Consider the following 14,493-nt stretch of genomic DNA (forward strand, 5'->3'; position numbering starts at 1 on the left):
GATCTTGCAGTGACTCTTCATCATGTCTTACTAATGAAGGTGATGTCTTTGTTCAGAGCTGTTCTTGTAGATACAGTTGCTAAAACAAGAACTCCACTGTCCGTTATGTTTTCTTATTTCATAGTTCTGCATCTTCATCTTTTTTTCTTGCTCTTTCCTGCTTTCCAAGGCTGTTACCTGAATTCTCAGCTTGTTTGCTTTGTAAGTGGATAAGCTCTGAGCAATATCATCCTGCACTTAGCATGTTAAGTGGGAAGTGGAAGCATGGAATGTGCATGCTTTCTTGGCTGATGTGTTTCTGTCTATGAAGAAATTTTCTTTGCCTGTAGAAAGACTGGATTTTTGATTAGTCACTGGTCCTTTAGATTGAGGTTTGTTGTTGCTGGCTGAGTTACCTGAAACATGCTGAGCTTCTATTTACAAATAGAAGCTACAAATTTTAGCTTCTCTTTAGGTACTAAAATTGAGAAACCTGTATACTGGCTTGAGAAAATACATCTCTGTTGGGTGAGACCTTTTCAAGGATAATTTCCTGTTGGTGGAGGTTGAAGCACTGATTGCAAAGAGGCCTTGGAATGTTTCTCTGTGGGACATTTAGGACAAATTACTCTTTGATTAAGACAGGTTGCAGACTTGATAGCTATACAAGAACAGGGTCAGACAGAAAAGAGCTGAGTTACCTCTCAGTTTTGCTATGTGCTTTGAGCCAGCTGTGATGTTTCTGCTGGAAAGGGAAAATATAAGTTGCTACTGAAAGTAGGTGATTGCTGCTTGCTATATGAACATTTTTTTGTTTAATCAATATGGATTTATTTAAGTATCAAGAGAGTTTTCAAAGATGACTACTTTTTGCTTTCTGACTGCTGGGCAATAACCCCTCAGGAATGATGTTTGCCTTTTGGTTTTACTACTCATGGAGGTGTTTTTTACAATTATCACAGTCCATCCATTCTGGCTTTTAACTACAAAATCCTCCTAAACAAATTTTGATTAAGTGAAGAGAAGGGAGAGCAGTTAGAATTTACTCTGATTTAAGTGGCTAGTGATGATCACAAAAAAGGGGAGGAAGAAGACAACTTACTGCACATAGCACAGATGTATTTTTAATGCTTTTGCCTGAAAATCTCTGGCAGTTGTTACAGTAGGCTCTGTTTTGAACTTGCATATGTTTTAAATTAAATATATATAAATAAATGTTGGAGGGACATGTTAGCTTTAGTACTCTCTGTTCTGCAGATGGAAAAAATCCTAATGTGTACATCATTTTACTGTAACCAATGAATGCTGAAAATATCAAAAATGAAAACAAAGCCCAAGCTGAAAATTTTACTGTAAATGGAAACTCTGGAAAAAATGGTGAACTAGCTGCCTGATGTAAGGGTTCCAGTACTTTGGGGAAATCAGACTTCTTTTCCCAAAGAGTCTGGGGCTGTCAAACTTTTCTGATTTCCTAAATAGCAGAGTCTGGTATCTTTTATGGATTGTGAGGACCAGTTATTTCTATTATTTGTGGTCATACTAAAGTCTTGAGCATGTTTGAGAGAGTGCAAATTGGGACCTGTAATTGGCCATTAGTCCAATTAAATAATTTTGACCTCAGCTAAACTGTGAATATGTGCAGGTGTAGGCAGTACTGTTGTCTCTGCTGTCTCTTAAATATTTGCTCCAATTTTCTTGTGAAGTAGCTGTTCTGTCTGTGATTTCGCTACTTCTGTGAACTACATTGGATGAGGGGAGGCTTTGAAGTTTCCATGGTCATTAAAAAGGAAGCTTGTTCATATAAATTATAGGGATGTTCCAGGCATTGTGTATCCTGTTTTTCTTTTGATAATTTATTATGTGTTGTGTTATTTTGATTAAATAATTAATTTTCTTAGTATGAAAAGAAAAAAGGGCAGTTTTCAGTGAATAATCTGGCAACACAGAGCTTATGCATATGTAATGGAGATGAAATTCAAGTGGGTGAAATTCTACCCATCTCTACAGTAAAGGAATAATTTCCATACATGGAATTTTTAATAATGCCTTATGGAATGGGCTTGTACATGGGTCTCCAGAGTGAGTGATTCTGCTTGTGTTTAATACACCCTTTGAGAGCAAGGAAAGCTCCTATGTGGATACATTCTTCTTCTGAGACTGAGTATCTGTAGAAGGGAACGCAGTGAGCTTGTGTCCTGGTCTGTTTACAGAGATTTAAATTGAAACCAATGAGCTTGTATCCCTCTGCTGCTTCCGTTGTAGAGCATCAACCTACAAAGTTTTGTCTTCTTGCCAGAGCAAATGTTAGAGCAGTGTTTGTACAGAAACACTTTTCTTATAAAGATGTGCTTTGAAGAGACTGAAGGTGATGAGAATTGAAGTCAGATACTTAAACTGATTTAGCTTTTATTTATTTCCCTCTTCTTTAGGCTACAGTTCTTCATGAGTCATTTGTCATGGAATGAAATTGTGGTTGCCACCATGGGGTTGGGGTTAAAACAGAGGAGACTTTGGAGGAGAGGAATTAATACAAATTTATAAGATATTGATTGCATAAATAACAGAAAACAATAGTATTTATACCCTCTTACAGTGCAGTTATCTATAATAATACATACAGTAATGCTGTAGGGACATGGCTGCTGTTCCACTATACATAGCTGACTTGTTCTTCTGTTTTATCAACCTCATTTTTGGTGAGTAGCAGCGTATCCAACAGAATGGCCGATGATGCTTGGATGGGTGAGCTCCTCAGCCTCATTGGGCTCTGGTACATAATGGGGTTAATCCCATTTCTCATCCCATTCATGACAAAAAGCTTGGAATTTTCTGCTACAGAGCTTCTGAAAGAGATCCTGCTGGAGCGCTGCAGAAGGGCCTTGATAGGCTTTGTGGTCCGATAGTTGCAAGTGATGTACCTGCTGAAAGCCTCCCTAAATGTTTTGTTGAAGAGCGTATATACAAGAGGGTTCACTCCTGAGGATACATACCCTATCCAAACAAATATCTCCAAAAGCTTTTGAAAAACCTCCTTGTTGCAGGAGTTGCAAAGAACTGAGCTGATGTTTGTTATGAAGAATGGGCACCACATCAGCAAGAAAAGAAAAAACACAATCCCCAGAACTTTTGACGCCCTTTGTTCATTGGTTATCGTTTGCATGGACTTCCTCCCAATCGTGGATGTCCTGCAGATAGGCATGTCACTGGACAAAGTCTGGTCCTTTCTGGAGCCATTTAGCATGGCCACCTTTTCTGGTGAGGAGGCAGGTGTTGTGTCACGCTGAAAGACTGTGGACACTGTTGACCAGGTGAAGCGCTGAGGCGGCTTGTTGATCAAATAAGCCTTTCTGCGCAGCACTCGGATTGTCAGCAAATAAGTGACAATCATGATAGCAAGAGGAATGAAGAAGGCAGCCACTGATCCGTACAGAATGAAGTCATGAAAGCGATCAGGCATCAGGAGACACGTGATGTTTGTAGAGCTGCCATTTCCATCCTCAATGCCTCTGATAGGGACTGGAATTGCAATGCCTGTAGGAGAAAAAACAAGATTCAGCAAAGGGTAATCACTTGCAATCGCTTCACTGGGCCCGAAGCCTCAGGGTTTCTAAAGAAAGGTGATTCCTGAGCTCTGGAGCAGGCACAGGAACACAACGTGAAGTGTTGAGAGCATCACGTGGGTAATTGGGCAAACATACTTTGTAAGACTTGGCAGGCTGAGCTTTAACAGAGTGCCCTTTCTAAGGAGACTGGGCCTAACTTGTAGTGATTGAGGAAGCAGTATAAAAGTGCCAACTTTTCAAGTGTAAAGCACATGAATTGCTTTGACTCTGATTATTAGAATTAGTATGGCTTTTCTTCCAGTGAAATATGTTTTCCTAATTCCATCTCCCTGTTTTTTTTCCCTCTTCCCCAGGGTAACCTTTGCGCTTTTTGAAGGGCAGTTTTGTAAATACTTAAATCTTTTCTTTCCCTCTTCTATTAACCACATCAAGTGACTGGACACAGACAGCTGATTTTTTCACCCTGCTTGACTCTTTAAAATATACAAGTAGCTAAATAGTTGCCAGAATTATGCAGCGTGTGTTTGAGATGGATTTGTTGTTTAGAGTCTCCTGCATATTTTAGAGTGTTTAAATGAGGCTGGCTAGCTCTGTAATTCACCACTCGTTTTAAAAAAATGTTAACAGTCTTGTCTTTTAAATGAACTTTTTATAACAACTAAATTACAGTCAGCACTTCATTTGCCAGCAGTCTGACATTACAACAAAAACAACAGGTTCCTTACTGTCTGGTGAAGGTGATTTGTGCAGTTTTCTGATACCACTTAATGAGATATAGGGATTTATTGTATTCCTCTGCTACTCTGCTTACTGAAGCTGGTTTAAAGCAGCACGAGCAAAATGGGTTACCCTTCAGCAACTTGAACCCTTTCTTAATTAGAAGCACATCTTAAGATGCAACAAGCATTTAAAATGAAGATTGAAACAAATTAACCTTTGATTTGGAGAACCTGGCTCAGCTGCAGAGTAGCTTTATGTTAGATAAAAAGAAATTGAAAAGTACAGTGCTGTTTAATAGCAGTAAATCACACATTAAAATGTCACATATTGTGAGTGTCTTGTCATGCTAAATTTTTGGGGTTTTTTTGGAGGGGGGTGGGTTGGTGATAGCATAGAGATAGCATCTTTTCTCCTATCATCACAGCTCTTCCAGGATTTTTTCAACTCAGAAATTTGGGGTTTGCCTCAGCCAAGAATGGGGATTCTCCTATGCATCATTCATAATGCAGAATAATTTTGGTTGGTCTTGCAGACAGAGCATACAGCACTAAGGCTGTCTGGAACATGTATTAAATTATTTGAATTAAATGTTTTCACTTCCTTAGCTCATTTAACAGATTAGTTCTTTTAAGCATTAAAGACAGATGATGTGCACATCACAGAGACACTGATATCACAGAAGTTTGTATGTTGGTATGAACTTCTTCATATAAACTGTTCAGGATTTGTTGTTTTGATTGTTTGAGGATTTTTTGTTAGACATTAGCCTTTCTATATGCTGTCTCAACCTTCAGTGTTAGCCTGGATGTTACCAGCCACTGATTTATATCGTTGCTATAAATAATTAACCCTTTTGTACTTCCCTTATGTGGAATTTTACCAACATCTTTTCAAGGCTTAAAATTGTGTTTGGGACAAAATATAGCACCACAGGAACATGAAATCTTGCTTTCCCAGGAGACATGATATGCACGTAGATATTGTTTTCTGATTTTTGAATTTTTAGGACCATGAAGAAGAGTGATGATTAATACTCTGACTCAATCCTTGGCCTTTCTGGTGAGCCTAAGGAGCAGTGGTTCAGGCAGTTTTTTGTGATGTAGCTATGTATGATCCAAGAGGTGGACTTCGACCAGCCTGAGTGTTACAGTCCTCCAATCAATAGTACTTGGTCAAATTTACCATTTTCTGCACATTTCACCTATTGTTTTGGACATGAAAAGCTCCTGTGTTCCTTTCCCAGTCTCCAGGTCTCACATACCTATTGAAATGAGCCAAACCACGATGATTTTGATGATTGTTGTAGCCCATGAATTGTACTGGCTGGCCTGGATTGGCTTTTTTATGGCAATGTAGCGGTCCAGGGAGATGGCACAGAGGTGCATGATGGAAGCTGTGGAAAAGAGGACATCAAGGAACAGCCAGATAGGACACAAGGCAGTTGGTAAAGGCCAGGTATTGTCTGAAAGAGAAAAAAAAGCTCATGAGAATCTAAGCTTTTTGAGAACTTTCAGTGTCGTTTTCCTGTGGCATCAGTACCTTTGCAAAGTTCTTAATACTACAGGAACTGAGCTTTGTCACTACCTCAGTGACAAAGATGGGTTCTGTCTTATATTTTCATTAGCTCTTGACTGACATGATTGCTGCCATCATATTTATCAGGCTACTTGTGTGCTATAAACTTTTCCCTGTCTTTTTGTCCTTTTGTGGCTAGGACTCTGGGTTAAAAAGTTTATTAAAAATGGATTGTGACTGGTTCTTGTGAGCCTGTTGTTAAATGATTATTTTCAGCTGTTTCTGCTTGATAGTCTTGTGATTCAAGGTTATGTTAAATGGAAGAGATAATGAGTCATAACCAAAGTATTAGTTAGTCATTGTAGAACCACTGTTGAATCTTAGGAATGATATTGAAGAATCTTGTTCACACGTCTTTAAAATGAGTTTGCTGTATGAATTGGCCATATACACTTGAAAATTAATGTGACAGGGTAGGGCTGTTCTATCCCAGTAATGATTTTATAAAAATTTAACATTTTTGTGCATGTCCTTTTTTTTTGTTTCCCTAAGAGCCATGGCTTGGATTTTAAGTCTGGCATCCCATTTCTTAGATAACTTATCTGTCCTTAATATTAATCTTTATAGTAAACATAGGGTCTGTCAACTGCACTTATAAGGTTTTATAGTGTTCAGATTTCCAAAAGGCTTGTATTTTTGAGAGCTGATCTCCCTATCAAAGTTTGCAGTACCAAATGAACTTTAATGGAACTCTGATTATTTTTAACTGGTCTATTTTCACTCTGAAGTAGCTTCTCTTGCAATCCAGTGCGAGCAGTGTTCAGTTTGAGGTGCACTTTAGTGTTGTGTGTCTATAAGGATGTTCTGTAGTCCCAGGGAAGAATGTGTGAACGAGGAAGATTTTTCTGTTTCTCATGGTAGAAGTTGATCTACTAAATGTATTTTCCTCCCTTATAAAATTCAACTGTACTCAATCAGTAAGTACATTATTAGTATTGCCAGGGAAATCAGTTCTTCATTGATTGACGACTGGGGGGAAAAATTGCATTTCTAATAAATCAGATTGCTTTTCATTTCCTTGGTCAGCATAAATTGACCTGCGTGCTGAGAACACCAAATGAGCTGGACTTTTGTAATGTTCAGTCTTATCAATGTGGTAACATTGCAGTCATTTCAGATTAAAACATCTTTTCATAACATGACTGATGGAAATGATAACAGTGGTGCTTTGACTTGAATTACAAACTCCAGTGGATGGAAAACTTTATGAAGACAAACACAGCAAGTACTTGTCTGCACTCTTACCTATGCTGGGAAACCTGTGTTAAACAAAGAGAATAGGTGGTGGAGCCTTGAACTGAACCTCAGCCATACCCAAAGCAGAGGACTCCTGGTGAGGATGATGTGGGCAGTGAGGCAGAAGGGGAAGAGGCAGGCAGTCTGCTTTCAATTTATTAACCAGAAAATATTAGTATCTACCATAATTATTTCCTAAAATAGATTCTATCATTGAAATTATGCTTCAAAAAACTTAGTCTGTCAGGCAGGTATGAGAAAGTTGTAATTAGTAAATTATGAAACATTTACTCATCTTTAATTTTCATGCCTAGACTTCTAGCTGGCAGTAAGGTATGGTATATTTCTGAAACAGATTTCCTTTAAGAAGAAAAAGAAGAAAATCCAAAATGTATTGTGGCTCATGTAACCAGCTGCAACTAAAAAAAAAAAAAAAAAAAAAGACAGTTAAAAGAAGGAGCTGATTTGAAATGTTTTTGCTCACTTCAGAAAATTGACAGCTTCTTTTGACTTTTTATGAAGGATTAGTTCAGGTAAAACATGAGCAATAGAAAGTGTGTTCTATAACTTGAAGGATGGCAGATAGCATAGCTGGATTTCAAGTGAGCAGCTAATAGTTCTTTTAGATAGTACTTGCATGCCATTCCCTGGATTATAACTGCTTTGAGTTCTGGAAAATCCAGTGTAAGAAGTCTTTCCTTTTTTAGTTAATTTACTATTTGCAGAAGAAAATACTTTGCAACAAAAGGTCCTTTTGCTTCTTTGAAATAAAGATACATTTAAACAGTGATCTGATACAAAACAATCTTGTACATTTTTTACTTTTAAGAGCTTTCGTGAGTTGACAAGTGCAACTGAACGGAGAAAGCTTCCTAGTTTTTAATTTTTGTCTGTTTTTGTACTGGGTGCAGAAGGCAGTAGGTTATCACATTCATGATTATAGTATTAATTTCTTCTGTGTTTGTGTGTATGAGATGCTGGTTTTTGTCCAAACAAAATCAAAGTAAACTTAAAATGCAAAAACTGATAAGAATGGAAGATGATGGTTATTATTCAAATGAAACAAATATCACAAAACTGATACTTTAAAGTGCAGAAGAGTCACACAATTATCTAGGATTCATTCTGTGGTGTATATTGTTGTAACTTACTTTGATTTGTAAGTTATACCTGCATTAGAAGCTTTGTGCCCATTGTTTGAGGCAATGCTCTGGGCTGAGTTCTTGCGCTTTTCTGGTGATGGTGGTGTTGTCTATCACTGTTGGCCTATTCTATTCATTTAGGATTAGGGAAATAATGGAATATTAATTTCCTTCCATGACTCAGAAAGCATCTCTGACCCTTGAATGTGATGGTGACCTGCCTGATTGCTGTCCTGCTTTGTAATTCAGAACCTAAAATGAGTATGTCCTGCCAAGTAGTGATACAAAGCTGTTAACAGATCATACTCAGTTTAGACTCTTCTGATTCTCCTATTATAGATCTACATTGTGGCAGCGCAGACCAGAGCATTTACAGGGCAGAGATTCTCCACTTCCATTTTTCTTGGGAGCTAATACAGATTGAATTTTTGATTTTTTTTTTTTAATGCCTTGGTTACCTGACAAAGATGCCTGCCTGAAAATTTTTCTGGTTTCTCCAGCTGTCAGGTGGTGTAACTTAAAAAGAAGTTCCTTCTTCCTACAAACCTTGCCTGAGATCCTCCGAGCACTGCAGCAGTGCTGCTGTTGAAGATTTTGCTTATTTTGAGTCAAAATAAGACCAAATACATGCTTTAAGATTTATCTTGCACCTTTGGAGTAGTAAAATGAGCTTTTACCGTAACTGTCTACCCTTGATTAATCTTTATTTAAGAAAAGCTTTATTTATAGGAAATACCTTAGAAAATATGTAATACTTAAAACAAAGTACAGTATAGAAGAGCTGCTCTTGCTGTATGCCAAAATGCGTTTGGAAAGCATGAGAGAAAACACTCCTTATGTACATGTATAAGTATGATTGAGAGAAGTCTTTAAATAGACTTGGAAACCATTTATTCTTCTGTTCTAAGGGCTGCAGAAATGTGTTACCTGTAAAGGGCCTTGTCATTGTTATATAATAACGCTTTTGCTGAGACGGAAATGGATATTTTCAGTCACCCAGCTCCTTTAAGCCTAAGCTTCAATCTTCACACTGGTGTGTGTGTGTGTGTCCGTAGCTGCATGTGGGGTCTTCACCCTCAGGTACTTGGCTCCATGGGCTGCCAAGTCCTGGTGTCTCCAGGCTGTTCTCCAGCTTTTTTAATCAAAGTATTTTTTTCAATTAGGCTTACTTTCTGATAAACCCTTGATAAATCTTTAGATTTGAGATTGTGGAGAGTAGTCCCTGATTAAAGTTTTCTCTGGCAGTTTGCACAAGCAAGAAGGGAAAATTTGTTGTGGTTATCATCAGTGATTGGGGAAGATTAGGACTGGTTGCTTGTGATAGATTAAAATAATGGTTTGCAACCTAGGATGATCAATATTACTTTCGGATTTTAAGTGGATGATTATCAGGAGGAGAGAATGTATTTGAAGAAATGTACATGTGTTGTCTTCTAGTAGCCCATTGCCCACCAAGCTGTGGACATCAGACTTCTTCCTGCTGCAGGCTTTGCAAATGGGAGGATCTATCAAGTTTGCTAATTTCACTATTCAATGAATTTCAGTAGTACTGAGTGTTAGAAATTTGGGTAACTGTTTTGAAAGCTCAATTTCAGAGAATGCAGTTATCTCCTAGTGGGCCCTCATTTTTTTAAAGAAATGATAAATATTAGCAGGTTATAAAAGCTATGAAATGTTTATGTGTTCTGACACTCACACTCCTAAATTAAAATTGCCATGTATGCTTGTACCAGAATATTTTTTGGTTGCTCTGCTGAGAATAATTCATGTGCTGCTCATGGCATTACACCTGCAAGTGAGTTTACAGATTGATTTATTTACTTATTTTTAAAAGGGGCAGCTCTTCATCACAGACACAGTACATTTCTGAAGATTTTTTGGTGAACATACTGTCAGGGTGAGGAGTCAATGCTTGTAGCAGGTTTTGATTTTGAACACCCTATGACACATTAGTTTGTACAGTCAGGATCTTAATATGACTGCACTTCAGTTCACACCTTTTCCTTCAAATCTTCTCCACATAATTAGATATCAATCCCAAATCGGAAGCATAATATTTGTACTCTGTATCTAGAAGCTGCACCCAGCTCTTTCATTATTATGGAAACATTCCTGTGTGGAGGTGCCAGGAGGCTGGATTTAGTTGGCTGTCTGGCTGTCAATGACTTCTTTGTTCATGTAGTTGTCTGGCTAATGTAGCTTCAAGATTCAGACTTGTTATGTATTTAATGTCTGTTCTGTCTTCATTCCAGTAACTCCTCATGTTTTGTTCATGCTTTGAACTTCTATAAACACCTCAGCATCTTCTCCCAGTTGGTGAAGAGGCAAAGCAGTTTTTCTGGTTGGCTGCCAAAGAGAGACTTGTGTGCAAGAAATTTCAGTTTTAACCACTGTTGTGTAGAAGGCGGGTTATGGTCTTAATTATAATTGATTTTACTACTTTCTGGTAAATTTCCTGCACCATGAAAGACATTTTTGTTTGACTTTTGAATTAAGATTCCTAGCATGCTTTAAACTGTTGTAACCAGGGTTTAGCAGTGGATTAATTGAGAGATTAAGGAGCAATAGAGTCCTTATGAATTTATAAAGGAAAGATTTGTTAGTCTAGCAGAATGAAAATAAAAATAAAATCCAAAACAAGAAAATTCCACCACTACCAAAAACCTACTCCACAAAATCCAGGATTTGCCTTCCCTTTATATTGATTGCTAGTAAATACTAGTATTTTTTATGGCTGGTAGATTTATTGTTGTTAGTAATGAGACCTTTGGCAGGCACTAAGCATCCATGTGTAAGTATGGAAATGCGTATCTGCTTCTTGCCTCCCACTCATGTGCACATACATGACATACCAATGTTTTCTGTAAGTGGTTTTTTGAGTTAGAAATCACTGTCTCAGTTATATACATTCAGTTTTCTTTTTAGAAATTATTGCTTCAGAAAAAAAATCCCTATTCTATGATCTCAATGCTGAATTCTGACCTCCTGTTCACGATTACGTTTAGGGAGAAGAAGCCTGTAACACACAGAAATTCTCAGGGCATTTAATGAATGAATAAACACATTTGTTAATAAAGTGATACCAATTTTTCTGTACAGAAACTACTGATGGCCTTTCTGAAATACAGTTTGTGATTGTATTTGCTTGTTGCTCAGGCAACTCTTAGAGTCTAGCCTAGGAAAGATTAAATCCTCCAGCCTTTCTTAGGACCCAGTGTACCTTAAAGGTTAATTATATAAATCATTAAGTTATTGGAAAACCTGTCTCATTGATTTTTTCCCATATATGATATGAAAATAAACAATTTAAAATGTATTCTTAAAGAAATTTAGCTGTAAAAGAGAGACACTTTCCCATGGAGTTGCCTCTAATTAGTTGTCAGAAGCAGTATCTGAAATAAAGCTAGACGTGAGAGGCTGTGGAAAAATCATCCTTGTTCTGTAATGACTAACAAGAAAGAAAATGTCACATCCACTGTTTGTTCATGTGAAAAAGATCTATTTTATTTCATATGAAGCAGACTAAATGACAGATACGTATCTCAAACATTAGGTACATGGACTGAGGCTTCCTTGACTTGACAGATGATTTACTTGTGATGTCTTATGAACCTGTGGCTTTCCCCAGGGTGGGAGGAAATCAGTTTCTCTGAAACCAGTGCTGATAAAGTTTGTTGTCACTGATAGTGCTAGGGGCCAACTCTGACTGACTATGTAAATATATGACTGCTCATGGAGTCAATACTCAAGTAAAATCAGGTGCATTGCTTATAGAAAGTTCAAAACCTGTTCAGTGTACTAAACAAATACCTAGCCTTGATTTCAAGTTTTTTTAAGAGAATACTGCCTGCAATTAGTGTAATATAATACAACAAATACCAGCATTGTGCTGATGTTATTAAAAATTATATTACTCTCTGAAAAATGTAATTAATTCCCTGTGCTTCAGCTCATATTTGAATATTTTTAAGTATTGGATGGATTTTTAATAGTTTGTTTCAAAGGAAAGAATATCCACATAGTTGTACTTCCCATAAAGACATTAGGCTGTACTAAGGTGAGAGGGAGAGAAGATTTGGCAGCCCTCATCCGAGTGATTTTTAAAATTGTAATGCTGGAAAGCAAACAACTTTTTTGTTTAAATTAGACCTCCAAGAATTGTACCCCATAGGCAAACCTGATGAAACAAACATGCTGCACTTACCAAATAATATTATCAGAAGGGCAATTGGCATCACAAACAGACCCACGAGCAAATCTGCCACCGCCAAGGATGTCAGAAAGTAGTTGGTAGCATATTGCAACTTCTTCTCCAGGGACACGGCTAGAATGACAAGTATGTTCCCCCCAATGGTTGGGATTATCAGCAGGAGGATCAGCAATGCTGCCCAGTGCACTTTATTTCCTTGTTCCTCACTTGGGTAGTCCTGCTTGGGTGCTCCTGTCACTGAGAGAGGTGACAAAGATCCATTGCCAGCTCCAGATCCGTTCAAGGACTGTAAAGGATGGGACATTTTTGTCTGCAGAGGAATCTCTTCAGGGGCTGTATTTTGCGCAGGAGTTGGGTACGGTGTAAGAGTTCTCTGATCCTCTCTGCTCCAGGATGGTCCTGAAGATAGGCCAGCATGGTCAGTATAGTGAACTGGTCATCTGTTACTTTGAGATACTGTAACCATGTCCGAGCTGGTATCCAATTTTTTTATTCTATGCCCTGCTGGGCGCAAAAGAGTTTTAAAAATGAAAATCCTGTCTTGTGTCCATCTCTGGTTGGTAGGGTTCAGGGGTCCGGTCTCCCCTTTATAGTGATGTTCAGATTTCAGAAGATTAAAAGGAAAAAATCAGTAGCTGTCAAAAATAAGCAATGCATTAGCTTCCTTTTTTTTTTTTTTCCTGCAGCAGTAAAACGTGATAGATGAATCTGAATGCAAACCAGCTCCCTTTAGGTGCTGTCTATGTAGATTTGCTCCTTCTGAGTACAAACTGATGCAGAGGCAGATGCTCGAGTTGTGTATGTGCAACTCCTCCTCTCCCGAGTGTCTAGTCTCCAGCAGTATGTGCGTAGGCAGACAGCAGATCCCATATTTCCCCTTATTAAGAATCCTACTTCTCCTCAGAGGGTAACCCCAAAAATATCTTCAGAAATTATGTATGAACTTTCCGTTTTAATCTCAGCACTTCCTAATTTATCAGGTGAGGGTCAGGAAGCTGCAGACAATAAAACACTGCTGACAGTCTCAAGGGGACTGTAGAGAGTTATCGAACTGAGACATCTAAATTTACTCATTACTAGAAGGGGTCGGGGTGAGTAAAATGCTTGTTTTTGTAATCTGAGCAAGGCTTTTATTAAGCATAGCCCGCTCTCTCCCTCTGTCTCTGTCAACTCTGGTAAAGACTTAAGGCTTGCATTCCCCTCTTCAAGCAGAGACTCAAACAGCTGTCCCAACATTAAGCTGAACAAATGCTCAGTTACTGAGAAGATTTGATGTATTGCAGTTTTCAGGTGAAGAAAGCCTTACCTCTTTCTCTTGCACTTTAGTAGAGTTCACTTTGCATCCAGGAAGATCCTTTATAATTTTCTTTTTAGTCATATGGTGGAAGTTGAGATTCTTCAGTACTTTCTGGAAAACAAGTTGTTCATTTGCTTTTGCTTTTATAATGTTTCTGAAGCTTGTCTCTTTGCGTGCTTTTTTTTTTTAGCACATTTCTTCTGTCACAAAGATTAAGAATTTCTGTTTTGGGAAAACTGTATTTCTTCTCATCCAGGTATTTTCTCCGACCCTGAAATGGAGGAGAAGAATAATTCTTACCACATGTAAAAAAGGATAGAAATAAGGTTGTATTCACTTTTGCTGTCCTTTAACTTCCATTCTTTGTTGATTCTACTTCGATGATCAGCAGAGTCTGTATGCAGTTCTCTCTTTGCTCACAAGCAAAGCTCGCAGTTTGCTGCTGCCCTTGTTCCTTGATTGACTCCTTCCAGTGTGCCCAGCTCCAGTGTTTGGAAAGCAGGGAAGTGAGTGGGTGGGGGGTTTGGCTGGAAATGAGACAGAGAGGGTTAATTGATTCACTGCTCCAGCACTACAAGGTGTGCTCCCTGGAGCTGTATCAGGATGTGCAGGTCCTGGAAATGACTCTTCACACTGCAACATTCTGTCTCTGTGCACCGTAGCGTCTGTCTGTCTGTCTGCCTGCTGCTTGCTCTCTGGGCTCACTTGTTTTCTGGATGGAAGCACAGTTAACCCTAAAAAGTTCTACCTGTAAACACTCCAGGGTTTTTC

General features: G+C 38.2%; 2 protein-coding genes across 2 annotated transcripts in view; one reads left to right on the forward strand and one right to left on the reverse strand.

Moving 5' to 3' along the window:
* Nucleotides 1-14,493, forward strand: part of PSMD1 (proteasome 26S subunit, non-ATPase 1) — a 63,480-nt gene that overhangs the window by 21,095 nt on the left and 27,892 nt on the right. The gene's annotated exons all lie outside the window — the stretch shown is intronic.
* Nucleotides 2,361-14,435, reverse strand: HTR2B (5-hydroxytryptamine receptor 2B). The gene is made up of 4 exons (XM_085587882.1): nt 13,732-14,435; nt 12,420-13,060; nt 5,524-5,724; nt 2,361-3,510 (listed from the first exon to the last, which is right to left on the reverse strand). Exons 2-4 carry the CDS (start codon nt 12,727-12,729, stop codon nt 2,630-2,632), a joined length of 1,392 nt encoding a protein of 463 aa, XP_085444008.1. The 5' UTR covers nt 12,730-13,060; nt 13,732-14,435; the 3' UTR covers nt 2,361-2,629.

The sequence above is a fragment of the Lonchura striata genome, chromosome 9 (genome assembly GCF_050655825.1).
Source record: "Lonchura striata isolate lonStrDom1 chromosome 9, ASM5065582v1, whole genome shotgun sequence".
In the NCBI taxonomy this organism is placed as follows: Eukaryota; Metazoa; Chordata; class Aves; order Passeriformes; family Estrildidae; genus Lonchura; species Lonchura striata.

Coding starts and splice junctions, on each gene's coding strand:
- HTR2B (XM_085587882.1), bottom strand. CDS start 12,729: ATGTCCCATCCTTTACAGTCCTTGAACGGATCTGGAGCTGGCAATGGA. Junction 5,725..12,419: donor CCTTCTGATAATATTATTTG/GTAAGTGCAGCA, acceptor TTTCTCTTTCAG/ACAATACCTGGCCTTTACCA. Junction 3,511..5,523: donor GGTTTGGCTCATTTCAATAG/GTATGTGAGACC, acceptor TTTCTCCTACAG/GCATTGCAATTCCAGTCCCT.